The following is a 21241-nucleotide window of genomic DNA, read 5'->3' on the forward strand; positions in this document are numbered from 1 at the left end:
CATCTTTAAAATGTGGTTTCAAAAAGAAAGAGCACACTGAATTTTAAATCGTCCTGCCCTGTCTTTCTTCTTCCTTTCTGCTCTGAGAACTGAACCGAGGGCCTCTTTCCTTGAAGGGAAGTTCTGTACCATGGAACTACTTCCCAATGCTGTTTCTGTTCACCCCCCCCCCATGTATGTGTGTGTGTGTGTGTGTGTGTGTGTGTGTGTGTGTGTGTGTGTGTGTGTACAGAGGGATTCTTTTATTTCTATAATGTAGGTCTCAGGAATTGAACTCAGGTTGTCAGAGTCGGTGGCAAGTGTCTTTACCTTCACACACACATGCACACACACACCGCTACATATAAGATGAATCTCACCATGTACCCCTGGTGCTGGGTCACAGGTATGTGCTAACATCTTAAAGTTTTTTTGTTAGGACTTTAGGAAGAATATTGCACTTTGACAAGTCCTGGCACCTTTCTGTGTAGACTAGGTATTGCTTTAAAAGTTCTCTTGGATATAAGTACTGCTGTGTTCTGATACTGGGATTTGTCTTGGGGGTATGAGTAATTGATTATTAAGGGGGAAAGTAGTTCAGTTTTTAATTATCACAGTATGAGGCTTTTATGGTGGTTTTAGAAGAAAGGGAAGAAAACAGACCAAAGTGTTAACTAGAACATAAAATACCAATCTGGCAGTTTAGATGTGACTAAATTGGCCTTGCTTCATGAAGAAACCCTTATATTGTGCTTCTTTCGTTCCATTGTTGACTGTCATCTTCCTCCATGTTCATTTTAGACCTGGAGAAATCAGCAGAAGATGTTGCGAAGAACTGTGTTGCATGTTTCCATCTGAATTTATTTTATTTGAGAGGGGGCTTTTCTAATTGATTGCTCTTTAGCCCTAAATGAGTGTATTCCTTGACGTACATGGGAGACGCTGCAGTTAGGAGTATGTAGCTACACAGCAGAGGCGTTTTGTCAGTCAAGGACAGGACAAGTGACAGAAATGCTAAAAGACAGTTTCAACCTCACAACTCAAGTGTTCCCACTGGCAGAGGACTGAGAAAGGCCTCAGGTACAAACGGGTTTGTAAGCTGAGGCTGCTCAATGCCTTGCCCACAAATATGTAATCTTTCCAGTGGACACTTACTCATAATTTTGGCTAAAATGATCTACAAGTACTTAATAATTGGAGGAAATGAGGGTGTGTAGGGGATTCGGTTGGGTAGTCATCTTTAGCCTTTTAGCTTGCATGTAAAGTAAAAGGTTTCATTATGGCTTTTCAGACTAACATGAATTTTCTTGCTTATATTCACTTGATCCTAACTACCCTTGTCCTTCACTTTTCTTTGTTTCTACTGGATCTCCTCCTCCCAAATACCTCCTTTCTCTAGTTGTAGCCTCAAAAGAGTATAAAACAGTTCTTGAGTTTTAGGAAGCTATGGATTAGATTCAGTGAACTCCATAGAAATATGGAGGATGCCAATAGTACAAGTGATGCTGGCTTGTGTCCTTTAACATGTAAACGTTTTGATAAGCTTAGAAGTGTGTATATGTATGTGTGTATTCTGTTTTTCTGCCCAATGACTGCAACACTTTCAGTGGTGAAAAAGGGAAAAGCACATTAACTTAGGCCAAACATTAATGTAGCTTGTAGAGGAGTTAAACTGTTCTCTCTAAGATAGGTTTTGATGCACTAAAATAAAAGTTCGCTTCTCGATTTGGAGTAAAATTGAATATGGGAATCACTGGGTAATGAAATCCCTGTATTTTAGTGCCTAAAATATTGTAGCACTGTTTGATAAAGCACTCAGAGTTAAGAATCTGAACTCTTTGCTGCTATCTTACTTCACTAGAGAGATGAAGAGGATGGTTTCAAACCAATCCGATACAGTGCTTCTCCTTTTAAAATGAACTTCCTGAGGAACCCTAAGGACTTGTTTCTTTTGGTGATACGCTTTGACATTTACAGGATTAGAATAAAACTTTAAAAAACCATTTAGACTAAGAGCTATTCAGTTGTGTTAATCATTTTAATATTAATGAAGGAGCAATGTTTTCTGTAAAACAGGGTTTTAATGAGTGAATTGCCTTTTAATATTTTCAAGTATCTCTAATGCTGGCTTAAAGGAAACGTGACTAGGTTTTGACCAGCCCATATGTGCCTGTGATACTTTTCATGTCATTCCTGAAGAAAATATGTCTTAAGAGATTAGTGAAAGTCTCTGGGTCTTTTTTGGGGGGATGGGTTTTTTCGTTCAAACTCTGACACCTCGAGCCCTGAGTACACTGACTCCTTACTACTATTTTTTTGATGCTTTTATAATAAATGCACTGCTTAAATCAAATACAAAAAAAGTTCAGAGGAAAACTGCTGTATGGTAGGTGCTTTATCTTTATCTCCCAATGATAGTATTACTCTGATTTTTATGCTTTTAGGTTAGAAAACAAATGACTCTTCACATAAGCAGTATGTTTTAATGTAAAAGCTGAAAAAACAAAGTACTAAGAACAGAATATTCCCAGTGGATGAGCCAGAACGCCATGAAGGGCTTGTTTTGCTGGGCCCTCCTTCATGTTTGCTTACTTTTAAATTTGACCAGTAATTCTCAAAGTCCATTCCCTGACTGCCTGTTGGTTGTGTTTTTCTTAATTATTTGGTGTGCAGATGTCTCTGTGTAAGGGTATGCAGTGGTATACACGGAGAGGCCAGAGGACTAGAGTCAGTTCTTGTCTTTATCAATCTGTCTACTGAGCCAGCTTTCCAGCCTCTTCCTTTTAGTAGGCACTGTAGTCCAGGCTGACCTCAGACCCATGACAATTTTCCTGTCTTCATTTGCTAAGTGTTGAGATTGCAGGCAAGAGCCTGCCATGCCTGTTGTTTGTCTTTTTAACTTGTAAGCCTTACTGTGTAAGTGTGGCTGTTGCACAAAAAAATTGTACTAAAGAAAGGCCGTATTCAGTGAATGAGTGTTTGCCTGTGTGTACATGTACCGTGTGTGCTCCTCTTGCTTGCCAAGGCCAGAAGTAGGCGTAGGTCCCTTGTTGCTCTTGCAGTCAGGTTAAGTTCCTAGGGCCCATATAGTGAGTGCCTAACAAATGTCTGTTTCAACGGACCTAAGCTATTAACTCTTAACTGCTAAGCTATTAATAATAAAAGAAATAATGTACAAATATTCTTTTGGTTTAAATCTGACTTGCATTAAATGTTGTCTAAAGGGAGTGTTACTTAAACACGTCTACTTGAAATCCTTGGCTTTGGAGGACCAGTAAATAATTACATTTCTTTAAGAAGAAATGGTAGAACAGGACGGATGTAAGTACATACCTATGATCCCAGGAAGTGTGCGTTCCCCTTCCCTTTAAAATGCAGTCAGGACAGCAGGCAAGATAGCTCAACTGGGAAAGGCGCTTCGTGACCTCAGTCCCTTGGGCCCACGTGGTAGAAGGAGAGAACTGGCATCTGCAAGTTGTCTTCTCACCTGCACATGCATGCTATGGTAGGTGTATATCCCTACCCCTTCCGGTACATACATGTACTCAGAAAACAAAGCGTATTTTCGAAATGTTAAATACAGGTACAGTGCATTTATGGATGTGATGGTCCATTTCCCTGGGTGGCAGTGTGTCAGGGTAGTGAAGAGTCTTTTGCCTAACTATTTACAGATTAAATTTTGAGAAAGGATGGAAATTCAGGCAAAAACCGAGACAACTCCTGTAAAATATTAACATGAACTCCTAGGCAGTTGCCCCCACGCACATTCCTGTTTTGGTGGTATTTATCACTGCTTGGAAGAAACCCGACTCCCCTGCTATGATTTAACTCCTGAAGGAGACAGGCCTGGTGATCTTAGCTGGTTGGGGTTGGGATTGGTGTGTACCTGTGATGCTGGGGGTGAGATTTATTTCCTCAGATGAGTGCTGAGGCCTGTGCCACACCTCGTGCCATCTGGGAAGACATTTAGCTCTGTCTCAGTGTGATCATTGCAAAAACAGGCACCTTTCACCCCATCAAGTTTTTTTTTTTTTTTTTTTTTTAATTTTATCTTTACGTGCATGGGTGTTTTGCCTATATGTATATGTGCCTAGTGTCCTCACAGACTAGATGGCAATGGGTCCGGTATTGTGCATGATCGTAAGCTGCTATGTGGGTGCTGGGAAATGAACTCAAGTCCTGGGAGATAAGCCAGTGCTTTTAACCACTGAGCCATCTGTCTAGTCCAGCCCCCAGAGCCAGTTTTAGACTTCAGTTTGTATCGTAAATTTCAAAAACTTTGTGAGCAGGTATGTGGTTCTTTTTCCTTTTTCTTCTGACCTTGTGGTGATTGCTGTTTTCCCACTGGAAGTTCACACCAACATCTGCATGTTTGAGGTGAGCTGAGACAGAGATGCTGTCAGAAATTCCCCTGTCTTGACCTAATGTTTTGTCAACGTGGGGCCATTTCTTATATTAGAAAGTGCAGTTGCTTGGGTCTACAGAATGTTTAAGACTAGTGCTTTAGGTTTGGGAATACTGGTTGTAAATGAAAATGCTCTGACGTCTAAAGCTATTGTTTAAGAAGTTCAGGTTTGGGAGCTTTGGAATTTTGCATTTCCGATTGGAGATTCTCAGCCGTACATATCCAGACTGAGAGAACTGAGAGATGCCAAAGCACTCCTTTTTAAGAAAGACTTGACACGTGGACTTTGCTGTCTCTGTGTTATGAGTTGAGAACATAATTGTGTTAAAGCCACTTAGTTTGTTTTTAGGTATTTGTTCTGTTCCAGGGTGAATTTGCTTTGCTTTTTCTAGAAAAGGAGTGTGACGGGCAATTTAGGGGGTGTGAGGTGGTGACAGTCATGTGGTTTTAGTGTGTGACATTCAAGTCTAAAATCACAGGCTTGGTCTCATCTGAGACGCACCTGCATTTGGAAGCATATGTCTCTGCGGTCCTGGTACGGCTTACCCACATTCTGCATGTAACTGAGACAGATGTGTGTGTCCTGTGGATACATTTTCTACTTTGTTGTTGATGAGGGGTGATTCCTATGGTTATGAGTAAGTGTACTGTTTTTTTGTGTGTGTGTGTGTGTGTGTGTGTGTGTGTGTGTGTTTGTTGTTGTTGTTGCTTTTTGGAGTGGGTAGTTAGTAGAAAATGTGGATGGCCGGTTCGTACTGCTGGGAAAGTGTGGTGTGGGGTGATGGTTTAATTGCCATCCTGTGTCCATGGAGACAACAGACAGATGTGATGGGGTGCATCCTTACCTAATTGTTTTACTGTTCCCCAAGAAGTTAATTGTCAGTGTGGAATGTGCTAGCAAATTAGGTTCCCGCCGTCTTAGTGCAGCCGAGGAGAAATGAGGTGTCTCGGGCTTCAATCTGTGCCTCCGACGGAAGAGAATGTTCCCCAGGGAGTCGGCATAGCAGCTGGGGAACCCGTTTGAACCGTGCTCTCTCTCGCTATGGGGAGAGCCTCTCTGAGGTTTGTAAGTTTGTCTCTGAGTCAGTGGCGGCTCTCTTGTCTGCTATAGGTGGTCTCGAGGTTTAGATTTGTTGTCAGGGAAGGAAGGTTACTCACGTGTGTGGAGACTTCTGAGTGTTTGAGAACTGTAGCGTTCACAAGGCGTCTTGTTAAATGCAGGATTCTCTGAGTCGATTTGTGGAGTCACTGCTGATAAGTTGCTAAAGAAGAATATCGTTCTTGGGACAAGATCATAAAGTCTGCTTTTATCCTTATCAAAGTACCTGGCTCTTTGCTGCTTTCTTTAGTGGGTTCCCAGAGTGCCAGGACAGATCAAGGCGAAATACCAAGCTTGCTTGAGGTTTAGCCAGTGTTTATCCTGTGCTGTCTTACAGAGAAGTATGATTGTAAAATTGCATTTGGCCATTTAATGGTGGGTATTTTAAGAAACTGTTGGCTACCATATGACTACTTTGTTGACTGTCTCGGTCAGTCTTAGCTGACCAGCAGACAGCAAGAATTTACTTCAACAGACAAGTGCCCTGGTATATTTTATGAAGGATAATCCTTCACAACGGTGTCATCTTTCTTACCTGAAGGGAATGCACACAGGTGATTTTCTTTAGGAATTTCTTCTTCTGAAGTAGGTGTCCATGTAGCCTAGGCTGCCCTTGAACCAGTTGCCTGAACTCCTGATTGTTGCAATTCCAGGCTTATACCTCTCTACTGGCTTGCCAGGTTGTAGTACCTGGAGCTTTTCTCTTGAAGACCCCCAGGGCTGCTCTCTTGGTAGTGTGGGTAGATATGACCCTAGGATGCTTGTATCCTTAATCCGTATTTGTTTGCTGTTGGGGGAGATGCTCCGAGATAATTCCCGGGTGTCCTAAGGGAAGAATCCCCTTTGTGCTGGTCTCTTAATCTTGTCCAGTCATTTCCTGTGTAGTTTCTGCTGTAGAACTGGAGAAACTAAGCAAGTGGGGTTGACCTGTGTTTTCTTTCTCAGAGATGTCAGATAAACCTCTGCCTTTAGATAGAGCTTTAGTTCAGAATTTTACGTTTGTTTAGTAAACATGGCTCCAAGACCTGGATTTGTCCGTGTTTGCCATATTCCTGTGGGCTGCAAAAATCAGAAGATAAGATGATTTTCATCATTTCACATAATTAAAAAAAAAAAAAAAAAACTTAAAATGCAGTCGGAACAATCGCAGTTCTCGAGGTGTCTGTACTAGAATTCTGCCCAGTGTTAACAGTGCTTGAGAAGCCCTGTAGATCAATTATATCAACAGCAAGGTGAACTGGCAGCATGGGGTTTTGGCAAGGGTGAGAGCTTGCCAGTCAGTGTACCAGCACTGGTTCCAGTTCTGATGTCGGTAAGATTCGGATGCTCCTAAGTCTTCACTTGACAGGCTTCTATTTGATGTGTTCTGTGCAGTAAATCAGAGTCTTTGCAAGCTCTCGGAAGGAGTCCTTTGCCGTGACACAGAATCATAAAACTCTGGTCTGTATAGAACAGCATCCAGGGTATTGCTTGAGGCTTTGCTGCGGTCTTTGCCAGTGCATGTCTTGACTTAGTAGGATTTATAAATGGAAAGGCAGAAAGTCTACCTTCTTGGCAGTGTCTGTGTGGAGGTGTGCTTACAGGTACCAAACTGTAGAGACTTGGGGTCAACCTTGGCTGTCACTTACCACCTTAGTCTTTCAGACAGGGTTTCTCACTGAACTTTGTGCTGGTCATTTCAGTGAGACTGGTGGGCCAGTGAGCCCTTGTCTCTGTCGCCTGCTCCTCAGCATTGGGGTGACAGGACACACCTGCTCCTTTACATGGGTGCTTGTGATGTCAGCACACTGTTTTCATGCTCACACAGCATTCTGTTGTTAGCTGCTGTTCTGCGTTGTGTTTGTATTTAGCCTGCGTGCCTGCGTGCACATGGGCCCGAGTTTATAAGTTCCCATGTGTGCAGGTGCCCAAGGAGGCCCGGGGTGTTGGATTTCGTGGAACTAAAATTACACGAAGTTGGGAACCTCCTGACTGTGGGAACTGAGAACTGAACCCAGGTCCTTTGCTCTTAAGCATTGATCCTTCTGTTACCCCACCCCACCCCCTCTTTATGAGACAGGTAATCTCATATTTCCCAATAAAGTCTGTTCTTTGAAGTAGACTATTCGGTTTTCCAAGTATGTTTACACTTGGTGTGGAAAAGTCTGTAGGCCAGTTTGTGTGTCCGGCTGATGGTAAGGAAGGAGCATTTTAGCACTAGTCATAAGAGCCATTGTTGGGGAGGAAGCACTCACATATTCTACCACTGAAAGTTGTGGAATGGTTGGAATCTTAGACCGGTCATATGTGCTCTCTGGACATTGCGTGGTGTCCCTGGTAATATACAAAATGCAAAGGCATGTCTTTTAAAGGCTGCCTTTGCCTCTGCCCATACAGGAATCTCCTGTCTCGTGCTTTTCCCCATGTGTAGTGCTAGGGATTCAGCTCACTGGCCATTTCAGTTTCATTGTTTTAAATGCTCTTTTGATAACATAGACTTGTAGTTACCCTGTTATGTAGAGTCATAAATTTGGAAGGAACAAAGAGGCCATCCAATCAGTATTTTAGTTTTTATCATTTAGTGCTTAATACATGGGTTTGTCAGTGACTCACAGTGACAATCACGATAACTGTCCTGTCCTTCCTGCACAGGGGCATAGGTGGATCACCAGAAACTCAGCCCTACCTAGAAGTGACCTCGAGTTTCAGGAAAGTTTCAGGAAGGAGACATCAAATAATCTACCTATCTTGGGCAGTAGTGGGAAGTCAGGAACATGTTGCTTCCTGAGTAGTGTAGAAGGCTCGAGCTTTGCCCTCAGAAAAACAGGCCATGGATGGAAAGGTGTCGGGTGCGTTGTGTCTTTCTCGGAGAGCGGACTTGAAGCTTAGACATCGCGCAGTACTGTGCGGCAGGGTCCCCGACTCTGGCGGACGCTCCAGGCCTCCCTGGCCTCCCTTCTTTGCTGCTTTTTTTGAATTAAATTGATAGCATCGAAAGTATCGAGAGATGCTTTGTTTTGTACTGTTAGTCTGCTACTTGAGTGGGGCCAATTTTCTGGTAACCAGGAATGTTAATTACTAGCCCAGATCAAATTTAGGAGGGATTTGCAGAGGTTTTCAAAATCTTTTCAGGTTATAGGCCTCATATGAGATGCTGAAAGGGAAATGACGGCAGGAAGTTCTGAACTTTACAGAAGCAGAGGCCTTAAAACATGGCACCCTCACAGGTCTGCCATGGAAATGTCTCTGCAGAAACTGGTGTTCTTGTAGACTGCCTTTGGGTTTGGACTGAGTGGCGTGGGTGATTACTGCTGATATTTTAGACCTGGATTTTGTGAGGTTTTATTTGTTTGTTTTTGTTCTTTTGTTTTTTTTTTACTTACTTTACATCCTATCACTCCTCACTCCCACATCCTTCTCCCATTCTCCCTTCTCCTCCTCCGAGGGTGGGACTCCCTGGAACCCCCCCCCCCCCCAACCTGGCACTTCAAGTCTGAGACGCAGGGCACTTCCTCTCCCATTGAGGCCTTTTGCAAGGCACTTGTGCAAAATCAGAGCTGAGGGAGATACAGTCCTACCCACAATTCATTTGCTCTGTTCAGATGTAACCAGAGGCTGGAATGTCTCAGATGGACCAGTGCCTGCTTTGCAGGGGTTTTATTCTCACCCTTTGCCTGCCGTAGGCCCTGGTTGGAGTCTTGAGTGTTTTAAGGAGGTAATTTTAAATAAGCAGTTCGTACAGCCAGTCAGCTCACCCTTCTGACCGTGGGCCTTTGATCTGCTCCACACTGAATTGTGTGCGACATTCTACCTTTCATTTAGTCCTCCTGGCCATTTGTTCTGTTTGAACAATCATGAGTAATAATAATATTTTTTTTAAAAAGCTCATCCTTTTTTTGGATCACTTCTAAAGTGGAACAAGAGGTTTCAAACTGCCTTCTAGTTCCCATGGTTTTTGTTGTTGTTGTTTCTGGGTTTTTTTTTTTTTTTTGTTTGTTTGTTTGTTTTGGTGTGGGATGGAACTGTCAAAGTGAGGTACAGGGTTTGTCCTGGTCAGCTTGCAGAGTGGCTGGCTGTGTCTAACTGTTAAGGAATGGAAATTCACAGCCTTAAAAAAAAGTTACAAAAAGCATTTATGTCTGGTACATACAGTGTATCGTGGTCCTCTTTGGGCTGAGAAGGGAGCCTAATTGCTGACCCTCTGCCCCATCTCCATCCTCAGTTGTAGAGCATCTTGGCAGAAGTTGAGGTTATCTGGGCCCGTGAATGGCAGTTTTTACACTGCTTATTCAGTATTGTTCAAGGCCGTAACTCACCTCTGAACAAATTGGCCCCTTGCATATGCTAATCCAGCGCTGACAAGAGCTCTTTGTACCTCCTTCTGTGGTGGCCCAAGGGGAGATGGGAATTGAAAGGGTGGGCCAGGCATGTCACATGACCCCAAATATCTAAAATGCCTGTGTTTTTTTTTTTTTTTGCATCAACAGTTCATACTCATGTGCTGGTGCATGTATGTATGTATTTAAAGTGTCATGTGTGGTTTGTGGCAGAGCTTAGTCCAAATTCTTGCTTTTGTGTAAGGGCTGCTTTTGCTGTTGAAGGTTCACAGCTAGCTAAGATTTCCTCTTTGGGTATTAAATTTCAGTGGTATCGGCTAACAGTGCCAAATAATTTTCAACAGTAAATTAAAAGAACTTAAAAATCTTTTATTGTGTGGGAAATGTGATTTGCCACTTAGGAACTATTATTACTCGAACCTGCATCTTTGGTGCCTTTTTAAAGAGGCATAATATATGCCTAATATATAATAAGTGACATCAGGAATTAATCAAATATGTTCTTCATATTTCTCACCAAAAAGCTGCAGTGAAAATGAGTGAAAACATATCTCCTTACAATCAGCAAATACCTATTTTTTTTTTTCCAACACTAAACAGAAGCACAGTTTGACTAAACAGAGTTTAAACAGGTAGGTGTGAAGTCAGGGCTTCTTTTGAAGCTCTGTCTAAATGTTTGCCACAGAGTCTTAAGACTTGTGACGTACCAGTGATGCAAGATTGATGTAGTGTCCAGTCTAAGTTCTTCCAGTTTACCTTTCCTTGCACACAGAGGCCTGGAAGAAACCTTTATTAGTACTCTTTTGTCTTACAGAGTAATTCCCTCTTGGTCCCCGACAGCCTAAGAGGCACAGATAAACGCAGAAATGGTCCAGAGTTTGCCAGTGACATCAAAAAAAGGAAGGTGGATGATAAGGATAACTACGTAAGTGAATAAAGGACATCCCATAATAATTATTTACTTACTGCTTTCTCTATGAGCCAGTATCCAGCTGTAATGCTAGAGTGAAACAATTCTCTCTTCATACTGTAGAGCAGGTAAGTTCCCACACTGGAGGGTATTGTTTCTCCTCAAGGCTGTATATTACTCTTCATTTGGGCTTAGATTTTTCTAACTCAGTTACTCCCAAAGGGAACTTGAGAGTATTAGTTTAACGGAAAGAGGCAATAGCACCAGTACCCAGAGGATGAAGCAGGAGGATTACAGTGACAAGGCCAAATTGGGCTATCTAAAGAGAACTTGTCTTGAATCAAAATTTGCAGAGATAGCTCTCTGGATGAGTAATTTTAACATGCCAGGCTTTAGATTTAATTCCCAGCATGGTGAAAGACATATACACAACAAAACAGACAAAAAACAAACAAAACTATAACAGACCGACTTGAGCCACTCGCCTGTTGACCTTGAAGGATCTGCTTTGGAGCTGTTAGGGAGATTTAGACCTAGGCTTCTCTTTCTTGCTGACTTGCCTAAGCCTACAGCTATTAATAACAGTTTGTTTGCCAGGTTTAGTGCCAGGAACCCAGTGCTCTGACACGAATTATTTCATTACGTTCTTATTAAATGCACTTGTCAACTTGAGTATCATCTTCATCTCATAGCTAAGGAAACTTGCTCAGAGCTTGTGTTTCAGCAGAGGTCATGGGTTAGTAGCACTCGGGAAGCACCTTATTCCAAAGCCATGCTGTGTTGTAGCCTTGCGCTTATTTTTAGAATTGGCGTTTCCCTAGAGGTCCAAGATCAGCTCACAGTTTATATCATGATTTCTTAAACATCTCAAAAACCGATTGGTCATTGGTTGAACCCAGGCCTTTAAATATCCTCTGCCACTTCCTGTTGCTCAGAGCTGCATGTGTCTGCTTTCATCTGGGACCATTCAGTGTCGGAGATCAGAAGGAAAGTGATGTTCAGAAGGTGGACCATACCCTAGGCCAATACCCGGTTCTGTGTTATTAGTTTCTCCACGAGGCTGTGTATCTAATTCAGCAGTGAGGGACCTAGAATCAGTACCTTGGCCTGCTGGTTTTCTGGTACTAGGGTCTTGTCTTCTCACAAAACTGGGATTGGAGCGATATAATGAGATCAGATTGGAACCCTGACAGAAGTTTACTGTGCTGCGCCGGTTTATATTTGCAGAAAGGCCCAATACAAGGCTGCATTTCAGTGTCAGAAAAATAAGAATGATTCACCTCAGAATGCCGAGGGAGTGGCTAGAGGGCGCTGGAGATGAGGATCTAGAAAACAACACAGGACTCTTAGACGGGACGAAGGTAGTCTTCTATAGCCGAGTAAGATGAATTCTGTTTACCACAACCTGTTACATGTTTATGAAACAGTGTAAGGCAGGAGGTCTAGGTCCTAAACAGAAGAGATAAAGTGGTGATCCTGCTTGGGTCTTTATGAACAGTCTATAGGTATACCACATATTTATTTTTCACTGAACGGAAAGTTTATTTTCCAAATTTACAGGAAGCACAATGGCAGTAATTTGTGCTATAGGTAATCCATTTCACCTTCTGTACTATGGACACTTGAAGAATTCTCTTCCTATGAGAAAAGCCCCTTTAGTTTATGGCCATTCACCATTTCTGCTCTTGACAGCTGAGAACATTTGTGCTTTTCTTTTATCACTTTTTAATTCGGATGCTTCTGACTTTAGCACTGGCTGCCAATTTATGTTGCTGGTAAATTCCACAGTACTTTTGTGTTTGCCTAGATGTGCTGTTCATATCTAAAACCTAAAACTACCCCCCCCCCCAGTGACATACTTTGTCCAGTAAAGCCAAACATACCAAACATAGCCACCAATTAGGGACCAAGTGTGCAGACATCTGAGCCTATGGAGATCACTTACACCACACTAAGAAAATAGAATTCAAACTTTGATATGGGGTCAAACTCATCTTTAACTGCAGCTTTTCTAAATACAGTGTAACCCTGGAATTTCCTGTGATCAGCCAAGTTTATAGTTCAGTGAAAAGGCAGTAAAGACCCCTTATGCTCAATGGCAGTGTTCTCCAGATACCTCTGTTTTCCTTCCATCTCTCAATACCTCAGGCTAAAGAGCCTTGCCTTTATTTATTTATTTTTTTACTCCCATATGTACGGTGCCTGAATGGCCATGTTGATGTACAAAGTTAGCATTATGTCTCTGATAGCGCTGCAATTTTTGTTTTATATCAAGTGTCTTGCCGATTTCCCAGAGTCTGTCTACCCAGAATGCCAAGGGATCCCCTGTGTCTGTCTGTCTCCTCAGTACTAGTTCCAGGTAACCTCTGAGCCTATATGACATTCTCGTGAATTCTGGGGATCGGAGCTCCAGGCCTCATGCACAGCAAGTACTTGAGCCATTAAATCTTCAGCCACCGGCTCCCCTATCTTTTGAGACAAGAAATCTTATATAGGAGTCAGTCAGGCTTCACCTCACTTTGTAACCAAGGATGACCTAGACCTGACCTTCCTCGACTGGAATACTGTGTGCAACACCACATCTGGTATTGTATAGCTCTGGGCACCAAATCCAGGGCTTTGTCCATAACAGGCACTCTGTGAACCGAGGTGTATCAACAGCCACCAAATGTTTATTCTTTACATGTGACAGATCTCCTGTTATATTTTCTGTTATAATTAATGATCTCATGGGAGAGTGGTGTAAGTTTGTCTTTATAGTTATGAATTGTCTTTGAGCCCCATACTGACTAGCTGCGTATCTTCAAGTATAAAAGCAATGGTATGTTGTTCTTTACTTTGAATTCGAGTGAACTGAATTCTCATAGGAAGGTATACAAATTCAGATTCTAAGAAACATACTCTCATTGCAGACACCAAGCCCTTCCTTAGAATGTATGTTTTATGAGCAAATTGAGTCTAGGCAGCTGTGTTGTACTATGGCAACGTTTAGCTCAGTGTAGCCCAGGTTATAGGGAGAGGGGGAAAGGTGGTAGAAATGCTGTAGACCAGAAGGGAGCCTACAAGCATGTTTAGCTTGTCTGCTTCCAAGAACTATTGAAAGAACTTGAACAGCTCAAAACTTATTCTTAGTCTTTACTAAACAAAATTATTATTATTTTTTTTAGGACAGTGATGGGGACAAGAGTGATGACAACCTAGTTGTGGATGTGTCCAATGAGGTAACAGTGTTTTTCATCAAGGATTCTCTTGAATGTGTTGAGAAAAGTCCCGTTGTAAGTGAATGGGGTCAGGTCACAGTATCTGTGTCTCATACTTTCATGTATCTAAAATTTAATGGATGTTTGTAAGTGGGGTAGCCATAATCTAACGGACACTGTAATTTCCATTTTAAAACACTAAGTTTGGGAATGTAGCTAAGTTCAAGAGTGTTTGTCTACCATTGGCACCAACCGGGTTTGATGCTCAGCCCACCAGAAAGAAAAATCTGTCTCCTAAGTCATTTTTAATTTCTGTGTTGGATGTCTGGCTAGAGGATGCACCTGGGTATCGGGAGAGAGGTGATTGTTTTCTTATGATGTGGTCCTGGGTGTTATAATTCATTTAGGGAGCATTACGCTTCTCAGATCTAAAACGATTTTCAGTGTTATTCTTTAGATGAGAGTATGCAAGACTATGTTCATTCTGAGCTAAAATGTGAACTTGTTATTGTGTGTTGAGGACCCTTCTTCTCCACATGCAAGCCCTACACACTCACCCCGAGAAAATGGAATTGACAAAAACCGTCTACTGAAGAAAGATGCTTCAGGTAGCCCGGCATCCACAGCCTCTTCTGGAAGTTCCTCCTCCCTGAAATCCAAAGAAGTGAGCCTGGTAGGTAGGAGCTGCTCTTTTCTCTGGGCGACACTGCCGTTTTCTTTGTGGAACACAAAGAATGCTGAAGTGTGTGAACTGGGGATCTTGGTGTGTAAAAGGTTGTGTGTTCAAGTGTTGAAATGTTTGCTGTTCTACTCACTCACTGTTCATGCTCACTTTATCACACTTGTCTCTCAGACCACGATTAGAGTGGGTGTGTGAATTTCTGTGCGCATCATTCTCCTTAGATATGGTCATGACTCAGCTCTGGGAAACGTAGTAGGTGGTAGTGAATGTCTGTCTTAAGGTACCTTGATTTTGCTAAGCTACTGTTTATGGGGTAAACTGAACCATTGTGTATTTCACATTGGAACTGGCATGTCCACAGGAGGCTTGGAATCCTCAGTGGGTGCATCATAGCTCGTTCATGTGGTTCTTTGACCACCGAACTAATCTTGTATAACAGAGGATGATAGTGCTTGGCTGTATTTGGGAGGATCTGGCAGGAAGGAAGCTCTTGAATTAGAGGTCAGGTCCATCTTATATTGTGAGACTACCTCAAAGCTAGTCTTTGCCTTGACAGCCTCAAGGTTATCGTTCTATGCAAGTAGAGTAAAGCCAAGCCTGAGTAACTTGTTGAGAACATTCTATCAAATCCTAAGCCAGAGCTGGAGGTTTTGCCCACTCTCTTTTCTATACCCTGGTCCTTCTTGGACAGTGTTGTAGGGACCGGGGAGTTGAGAGATAAAGAAGATACCCTTTTTATCGTGTTTATAAAGGTGATAAGTCTGTTCACACTGGTGGGTCTTCACTAGCCTGGTAGATATAAGGATGTCTTTTGGGGCCTGTGTATAAGCAGTGTGGGATGGGTACTTCTGCAAGTTTTCCTCTGAAAGTGCTGGTTTGCTTCTAAAATAATGGATAGTTCTACTGTCTACACGATCAGTCTGAAGCTCCAAAAGGCGAGGCCGGGAGAAGGGTTCCGCTTTATAGACTTCGAGGTGGGTGTGCCCTTCGGAGTAACTTGGAAAGAGCCGGTGTGGTCATCTTTCTGACACAGTAAAGACCCAGAGTTCACAAGCTTCATGGACAGTTCCTTTTAGAATAAAATTGGTGGAGAATCATGCTCGGTGTGCCTCTGGCAGGAAGAGGAAAGGTCAACAGTTCTCACTCACAAGTTAATGCTGTCGACATCGTGTGCATTTATGAAAATTGGCTAGGGAGCAACTAGAAGGTGCCCAGTGCCCCAGCTGCTATTGTGATAAATTGTGTAATATGGCTTGGATTAAAAATAATACTCATTTAATTTGTTTAATGATACCAGCATGAAAAAGCCAACACGCCTGTTCTGAAATCCAGCACACCAACGCCTCGGAGCGATATGCCAACCCCGGGCACCAGCGCTACTCCAGGCCTCCGTCCAGGTCTCGGCAAGCCTCCAGCCATGGAGCCCCTTGTCAACCAAGCAGGTCAGCACCCCTTCCCCTGCTGCTTTGTTTCTTCTATCCCAGCCTGACACATTGTCTGCTAATCTCCTGTTCGTTTGCCCCTGAATGTGAAACACTTAGAGCTGCTCTGTCTGGAAAGGCACAGAAAAATCCATTTGTCCTGGATTTCAGCAGCTGCACCAATTAGCCTCCAACGGTTTACATTCAGCTTTCCCTTTCTATTTCAGAATAGTTCAAATCGTAGTGATTACAGTAAAGTTTCTGATAAATATTCCAAACATAATCTTCCAAATCCGCCATTGTAATGTCTCACTGACGTTGCTACTATTAAGCCCTTTGTCAACCAACCAAAGTGGCCGATTTTATAGCCAAAGTATACATTTTGCAGCCTGTATTTGGCTGGGGTTTTTTGTTTGTTTTGTTTTGTTTTGTTTTGCTACAGTTTCAGGAATCAGGAAGTTGGGAGGGTTTAGCTAATACTCTAACTTTGAATTTGATCTTCCGACTGGACAAGCTAAAAAGTGGCAGCCTGAGTCCAGGGGAATTAGGCACCAGCACGCCCTTCCTAAAGCCTTGCTCTGGTTTGCATAAATCCAGGATTTGGTTTTCATTTGGAATTGGTACCAGGGAGTGGAAAGTTCGGACTCAAGGAGAAATCTTGGATTTTATCCAGAAAATCTTCTCTTGAGATTAAGTCAGGTAAACGTGCAGAATCTGTGCCTTGGCTTGCCCTTTGTGAATTGGGTGCAGAGATGTCGATTAATCCTCCTGGCTTCCTGGTGCGGCTGCTTTGCCAATGAGGAAATATGGGGGTTGTGTTTTCTGTCCTTGAGGAGACGTCAGCTCTGGGAAGGAATGGGGATCGTGATTGCTATCCCCTGAAACCCTGCCCACCATCATAACTAATGACTGGAATCACTGCTCAGGTCCGGCATGGTAGCCAGTCTCATCACACATGGCATGTTTCCTTGCAGCAGCTGGCCTGAGGACGCCCCTGGCGGTGCCCGGCCCGTACCCTGCCCCCTTTGGCATGGTGCCCCATGCGGGCATGAACGGAGAGCTGACCAGCCCTGGCGCTGCCTATGCAGGTCTACACAGCATGTCTCCACAGATGAGCGCTGCCGCTGCTGCAGCTGCCGCTGCTGTGGTGGCCTATGGGCGCTCCCCAATGGTAAGTCATGTGAGTGGGTGTGCCCCAGGCCGTAGGCACCCCAAAGGGTACAAGGCCCAAGGTGTGTAGTGCTCAAACAGTGAGCTTCTGAGCACACAGAGCGGGAGGAAAGGCATAAAGTTGCATCCTGAGTGACTGGGTGTGAGATATATGCCCTCGCTGCCTTTAATAGGTAACTCCCAGCGACATGCTTGAAAACAGACACCAACGATGATTCTCACTGTTCAAGCCACGTATTTACCTTCCCTTTGTCAGCCTCGCTCAGTGCACTGGTTATTAAGCTGGGGCACATGTCCATTGTTCCACCGTGTCAGGATAGAAAAGGCTGTGTGTAGAGGTTGGTTCCTTGGATGGATGATTCCAGGATACATACAGCTTTCTCTCACCAAGACTTAGTTTTTTTCTAATCTGAAAATACTGAAGTGATTATAGTCATGTATTTTTGAGCTGTTTTCCTTTTTCTACATCTTAGAGAGAGAGAGAAGCCATAACTTTTTCTTTCCATCACTATATGTTCTTTAAAGCGAATACACTGGCTTATGTGGAAGAAGAGAGTTTTTGCATGACTTGGACAGATTTTAAAGCCATTGGGCCAGTCTTTCCATGCTGCCCTATGTTTTGTCACTCACATGGCCTAGTTCTTTACTTAAAAGATAAAGAACTGCTTCTGAAAGGTAAAATTACACAAGGAAAAGGCATAAAATACAACTCACGGCACATCTTTCCTCTTAAGCCATTTGAAATATATCATGTACAGTTTTTTTCTTTTTTTCTTCCTTTGCCTCCTTGGGTGGATTGGCCCTTGTAGTCTAGTATGACAGTAGCTAATTGTTTTTATGGTGCACAAACAGAGATAGCAGAGAGCCTATAAATACTGACCGTGGCATGCAGCAGTCCTGGTTACTGTGGCGGGGGCGGCGGAGCTCTTCTCATTTGAGGATAATAGTTTGTTACACTACCACATGCCAAGCTGTCCCCAACTGTCCCAACCTGTCCCCAAGGAAGAAGAGAATGAATTCGCCAATGGTATCAGTGCTAGACTGGTTAGTACGGCCCCTGTGTTTGCTTGGTGAGGCAGGACCCCGGATGTCTGTGGAAAATGTGGGTCCTGGAAAGCTGGTATCAGGAGTACACAGAGTGATCATACCTCAAACCCACATCACAGAAAGGAAGTGTGTTTTATAGTGTTGTCGGTGTGGTTGGGTTAACCATATTGTACCTTTTCTTTGGAAAAAACACCAGCCCTTGTGACTGTGTCCACTTAGCATGGCTTAAGGGATATATGGATTTCCTATATGAATTGAATGTCCACAGAATGTCCACCTTGCGTAAACTGAATCTGCCCTGCTTTACTTTCATTTCCAGGTTGGCTTTGATCCTCCTCCTCACATGAGAGTACCTTCTATCCCCCCCAACCTGGCAGGAATACCCGGCGGGAAACCGTAAGTACCGCTGTTCTTGGTTTTGGGGTCTGCTTCAGAGGTGGGAGTGTCAGCAATGTGGAATCCCCAAGGGAAGTTGGGTTGGTCTGTTTCCAAGGAGATTTCTGAAGAGTGTTAACACTGTTCTATAAATAGGTAACCTGTAGGTGTCATGGCTCTGTCTTCCCCATGTGTGTGAGCTCCTGAGCGCATGCATTTAGTTGTTTTTGAAGAGAAACTAGAAGATGATGATAGGTAGGAGGAAAGACTTGGAGACGTTCTTTTGCAGGAAGCTGCTGTCCTGATTTGTGGTTGGCAGACAGCTGCCACATTTCTGCTCATGCAGTGCACAGATAAAAAATTATTAGAGACTCTTGAAATCATAGAGACTTAAACTGCTCTCCCTTGACCCAGAACAGTGGAACGTTTTCCTTGTTTTGGTAGAAATAAGTTATTTGGTTGGTTGGTCTAGTGGGACACCCATGTTACAGTTTTGCCAGGTACTTTGCTTTTGTCATATAACACTTATTAAAAAGCACAGCTTCCTTATGGGGGAACAAGGGACCAGAGCTAAAGGATGCAAAGGCATCCAGAGTGTGGAGGCACTATTGTTTTATTCTGACTCACCAAAGAAATAAATTAAAAATAATCACTCCCTTTTAGTGTAAGTTATTAGAAGCATTTTTTTTTTTCCTCAGGCTTTATACAAAACAGAATTAAAATGTAAAGGTCAGGTCAATGTGTGTGTGTGTGTGTGTGTGTGTGTGTGTGTGTGTGTGTGTGTGTGTGTGTGTGGTGTGGAGGTGGTGACTGGGGGTTTTGTGAACTGTTGGTTTTCCAAGTGAGAGGTTTAAAAGGTATGCCAAGTTTCCATTTAGTCTTTATCCTACCCTTACCTTAGCCCCAGGGCTTGTCTTTACCTTTTTATCAGTTCGTCCTGACAGAATATGAAAAACAAGTAGCTGTCTGGTAGGAAGAGATACGAGTGACAGTACTGGACTAGATGCCTGGCGTTCAGGACATGGCTAACACGGGCCATATCTCTTATAGTTGTGTATATGAGTGTGCGAGTGTGGGTTATAGATGGTTTGTGCACCTGAGCGTGCACACGCATTCGAATCAAAACATAGGGATAGTCTGATAGTCACTGCTAAGTGTTTCCTTGGCTCGTGAGTACCTTGTATTTCTGTTTGAAGCTGTGCTAACCCTAGTCCTAGTGATTCATACTATAGGTCCTACACTCAGGAGGCAGAGTCAGGTGGGTTGTAACTCTGGATACCCAAAGTAAAGACCACCACCAACAGAAAGCCCTACAACTGTAATTTAATGTTATAATGTTCATAGAAGTGCAAAGGCTGTAGTAGCAAATTGTTAAGACTTAAGGGGTCCATTGGTACCTGGGTCTGAACTGCCTCTGCCAGCATGTGTGCGGTGATGGCATGAGCTGCACCGTGGGAGGAAGAGGATCAATCGGTAGTACGGACTCGGTGAGGTTGTCCATTGCTATGTGCCGGTTGTGGAGCCTTCGTTCTAATGCTAACCTGTTAATCTGAACCCAAGAATATGTGCCATTTCCTTCCTCGGTGCTTCTCAGAGATTTACAGTGACACATTTAGTCAGAGTGATACTTCTGAACAGGATAATTCATCTGGAGAACAAACACAAATTCTAAATGCTATCTGCTATAAGAGTTGGCGGTCTTGAAGTGACTGTCAGCTGTGTGAAGCTCTCAGTGACTGCTCGTCTGTGGCAGATGGTGGCCAGTGTTTACAGACCACCCTTTGGTAGAACTGATCGGAGGCACTTAAGACAGATAGAGACAAGTCAACATGTCTTGGATGGGGGAACAAAGAATAGTGGTTGTGCCAATAAGTCTGAGAAATAGCAGCTGAAGGAATATTTGGGTAGGCCTGCCTGCTGGAGGTGGGCAGCCACGGCTTCATAGTGCATCCTGGATTTGAGAACTTCTCCAGGAGCGGCTCCTCCCTGTTTCCTACTTTAAGGGCCTGGTTGTGTGGCCACAGAAAGAACAGTTCCTCTTGTATTAAGTTACGGATAGGCAGAGCCGTAAGTGACAGGCAAACACACGCATGAACAAAACTGGGATGGGAAATCTCCTTAGAAAGGAGCATACACAAAGCTAAAGGTCAAGTGGGAAGCATTAGGTCAACCAGGATCCAGCAACAGGGACAACGAGATCATACAAGGGGCAAGAAGTAAAGAAAGGACTTGTGCACATGGATGAGTGCCTCCAGAGAACAACCTCCAGGTTCAGCTAGGCTGGAGGGACATGCATATCTGTGGTATATATGTTCATGTTTGTATCAAGTTGGTTTTGGTAACTTCCCCATGTAACAGCATACCTCTGAACAGATATGTCCAAAGACAGGTGTAGTCGTAATTATTAAGTAAATTGAATGTCACCATGTACCATGCTACACCCTGCTTCTCTCTGTTCCTGGAGGTCTCTCCACCTCCATGGCTGGCTCCATGCCATGCAATTCCCATGGTGGGTCACCGCCAGGCCAGTCCTATGCAGAGACCACCTACCTTGAAGCTCTCTTGCTGTCCACTCTGCTCTCATCCCTAGCAACCCAGTAAAATCAAAATCTCTAGAGGCGTGTAATTTATCAATCA

General features: G+C 43.4%; 1 protein-coding gene across 7 annotated transcripts in view; it reads left to right on the plus strand.

Annotated features, from left to right (window-relative positions):
* LOC308438750 (transducin-like enhancer protein 1) overlaps positions 1-21241 on the plus strand; it is an 85622-nt gene that overhangs the window by 46022 nt on the left and 18359 nt on the right. For 4 of the 7 annotated variants that reach the window (XM_080940213.1, XM_080940214.1, XM_080940215.1 and 1 more), the window contains 6 exons: positions 10614-10724; positions 13877-13930; positions 14430-14582; positions 15889-16033; positions 16987-17183; positions 18549-18625. In XM_080940213.1, coding sequence (XP_080796339.1) covers positions 10614-10724; positions 13877-13930; positions 14430-14582; positions 15889-16033; positions 16987-17183; positions 18549-18625 — 737 coding nt within the window. The remainder of the gene's footprint in view (positions 1-10613; positions 10725-13876; positions 13931-14429; positions 14583-15888; positions 16034-16986; positions 17184-18548; positions 18626-21241) is intronic. The other 3 variants (XM_080940219.1, XM_080940217.1, XM_080940218.1) reach the window with 1 other exon arrangement.

The sequence above is a fragment of the Micromys minutus genome (assembly GCF_963924665.1).
Source record: "Micromys minutus genome assembly, chromosome: 28".
NCBI lineage: Eukaryota > Metazoa > Chordata > Mammalia > Rodentia > Muridae > Micromys > Micromys minutus.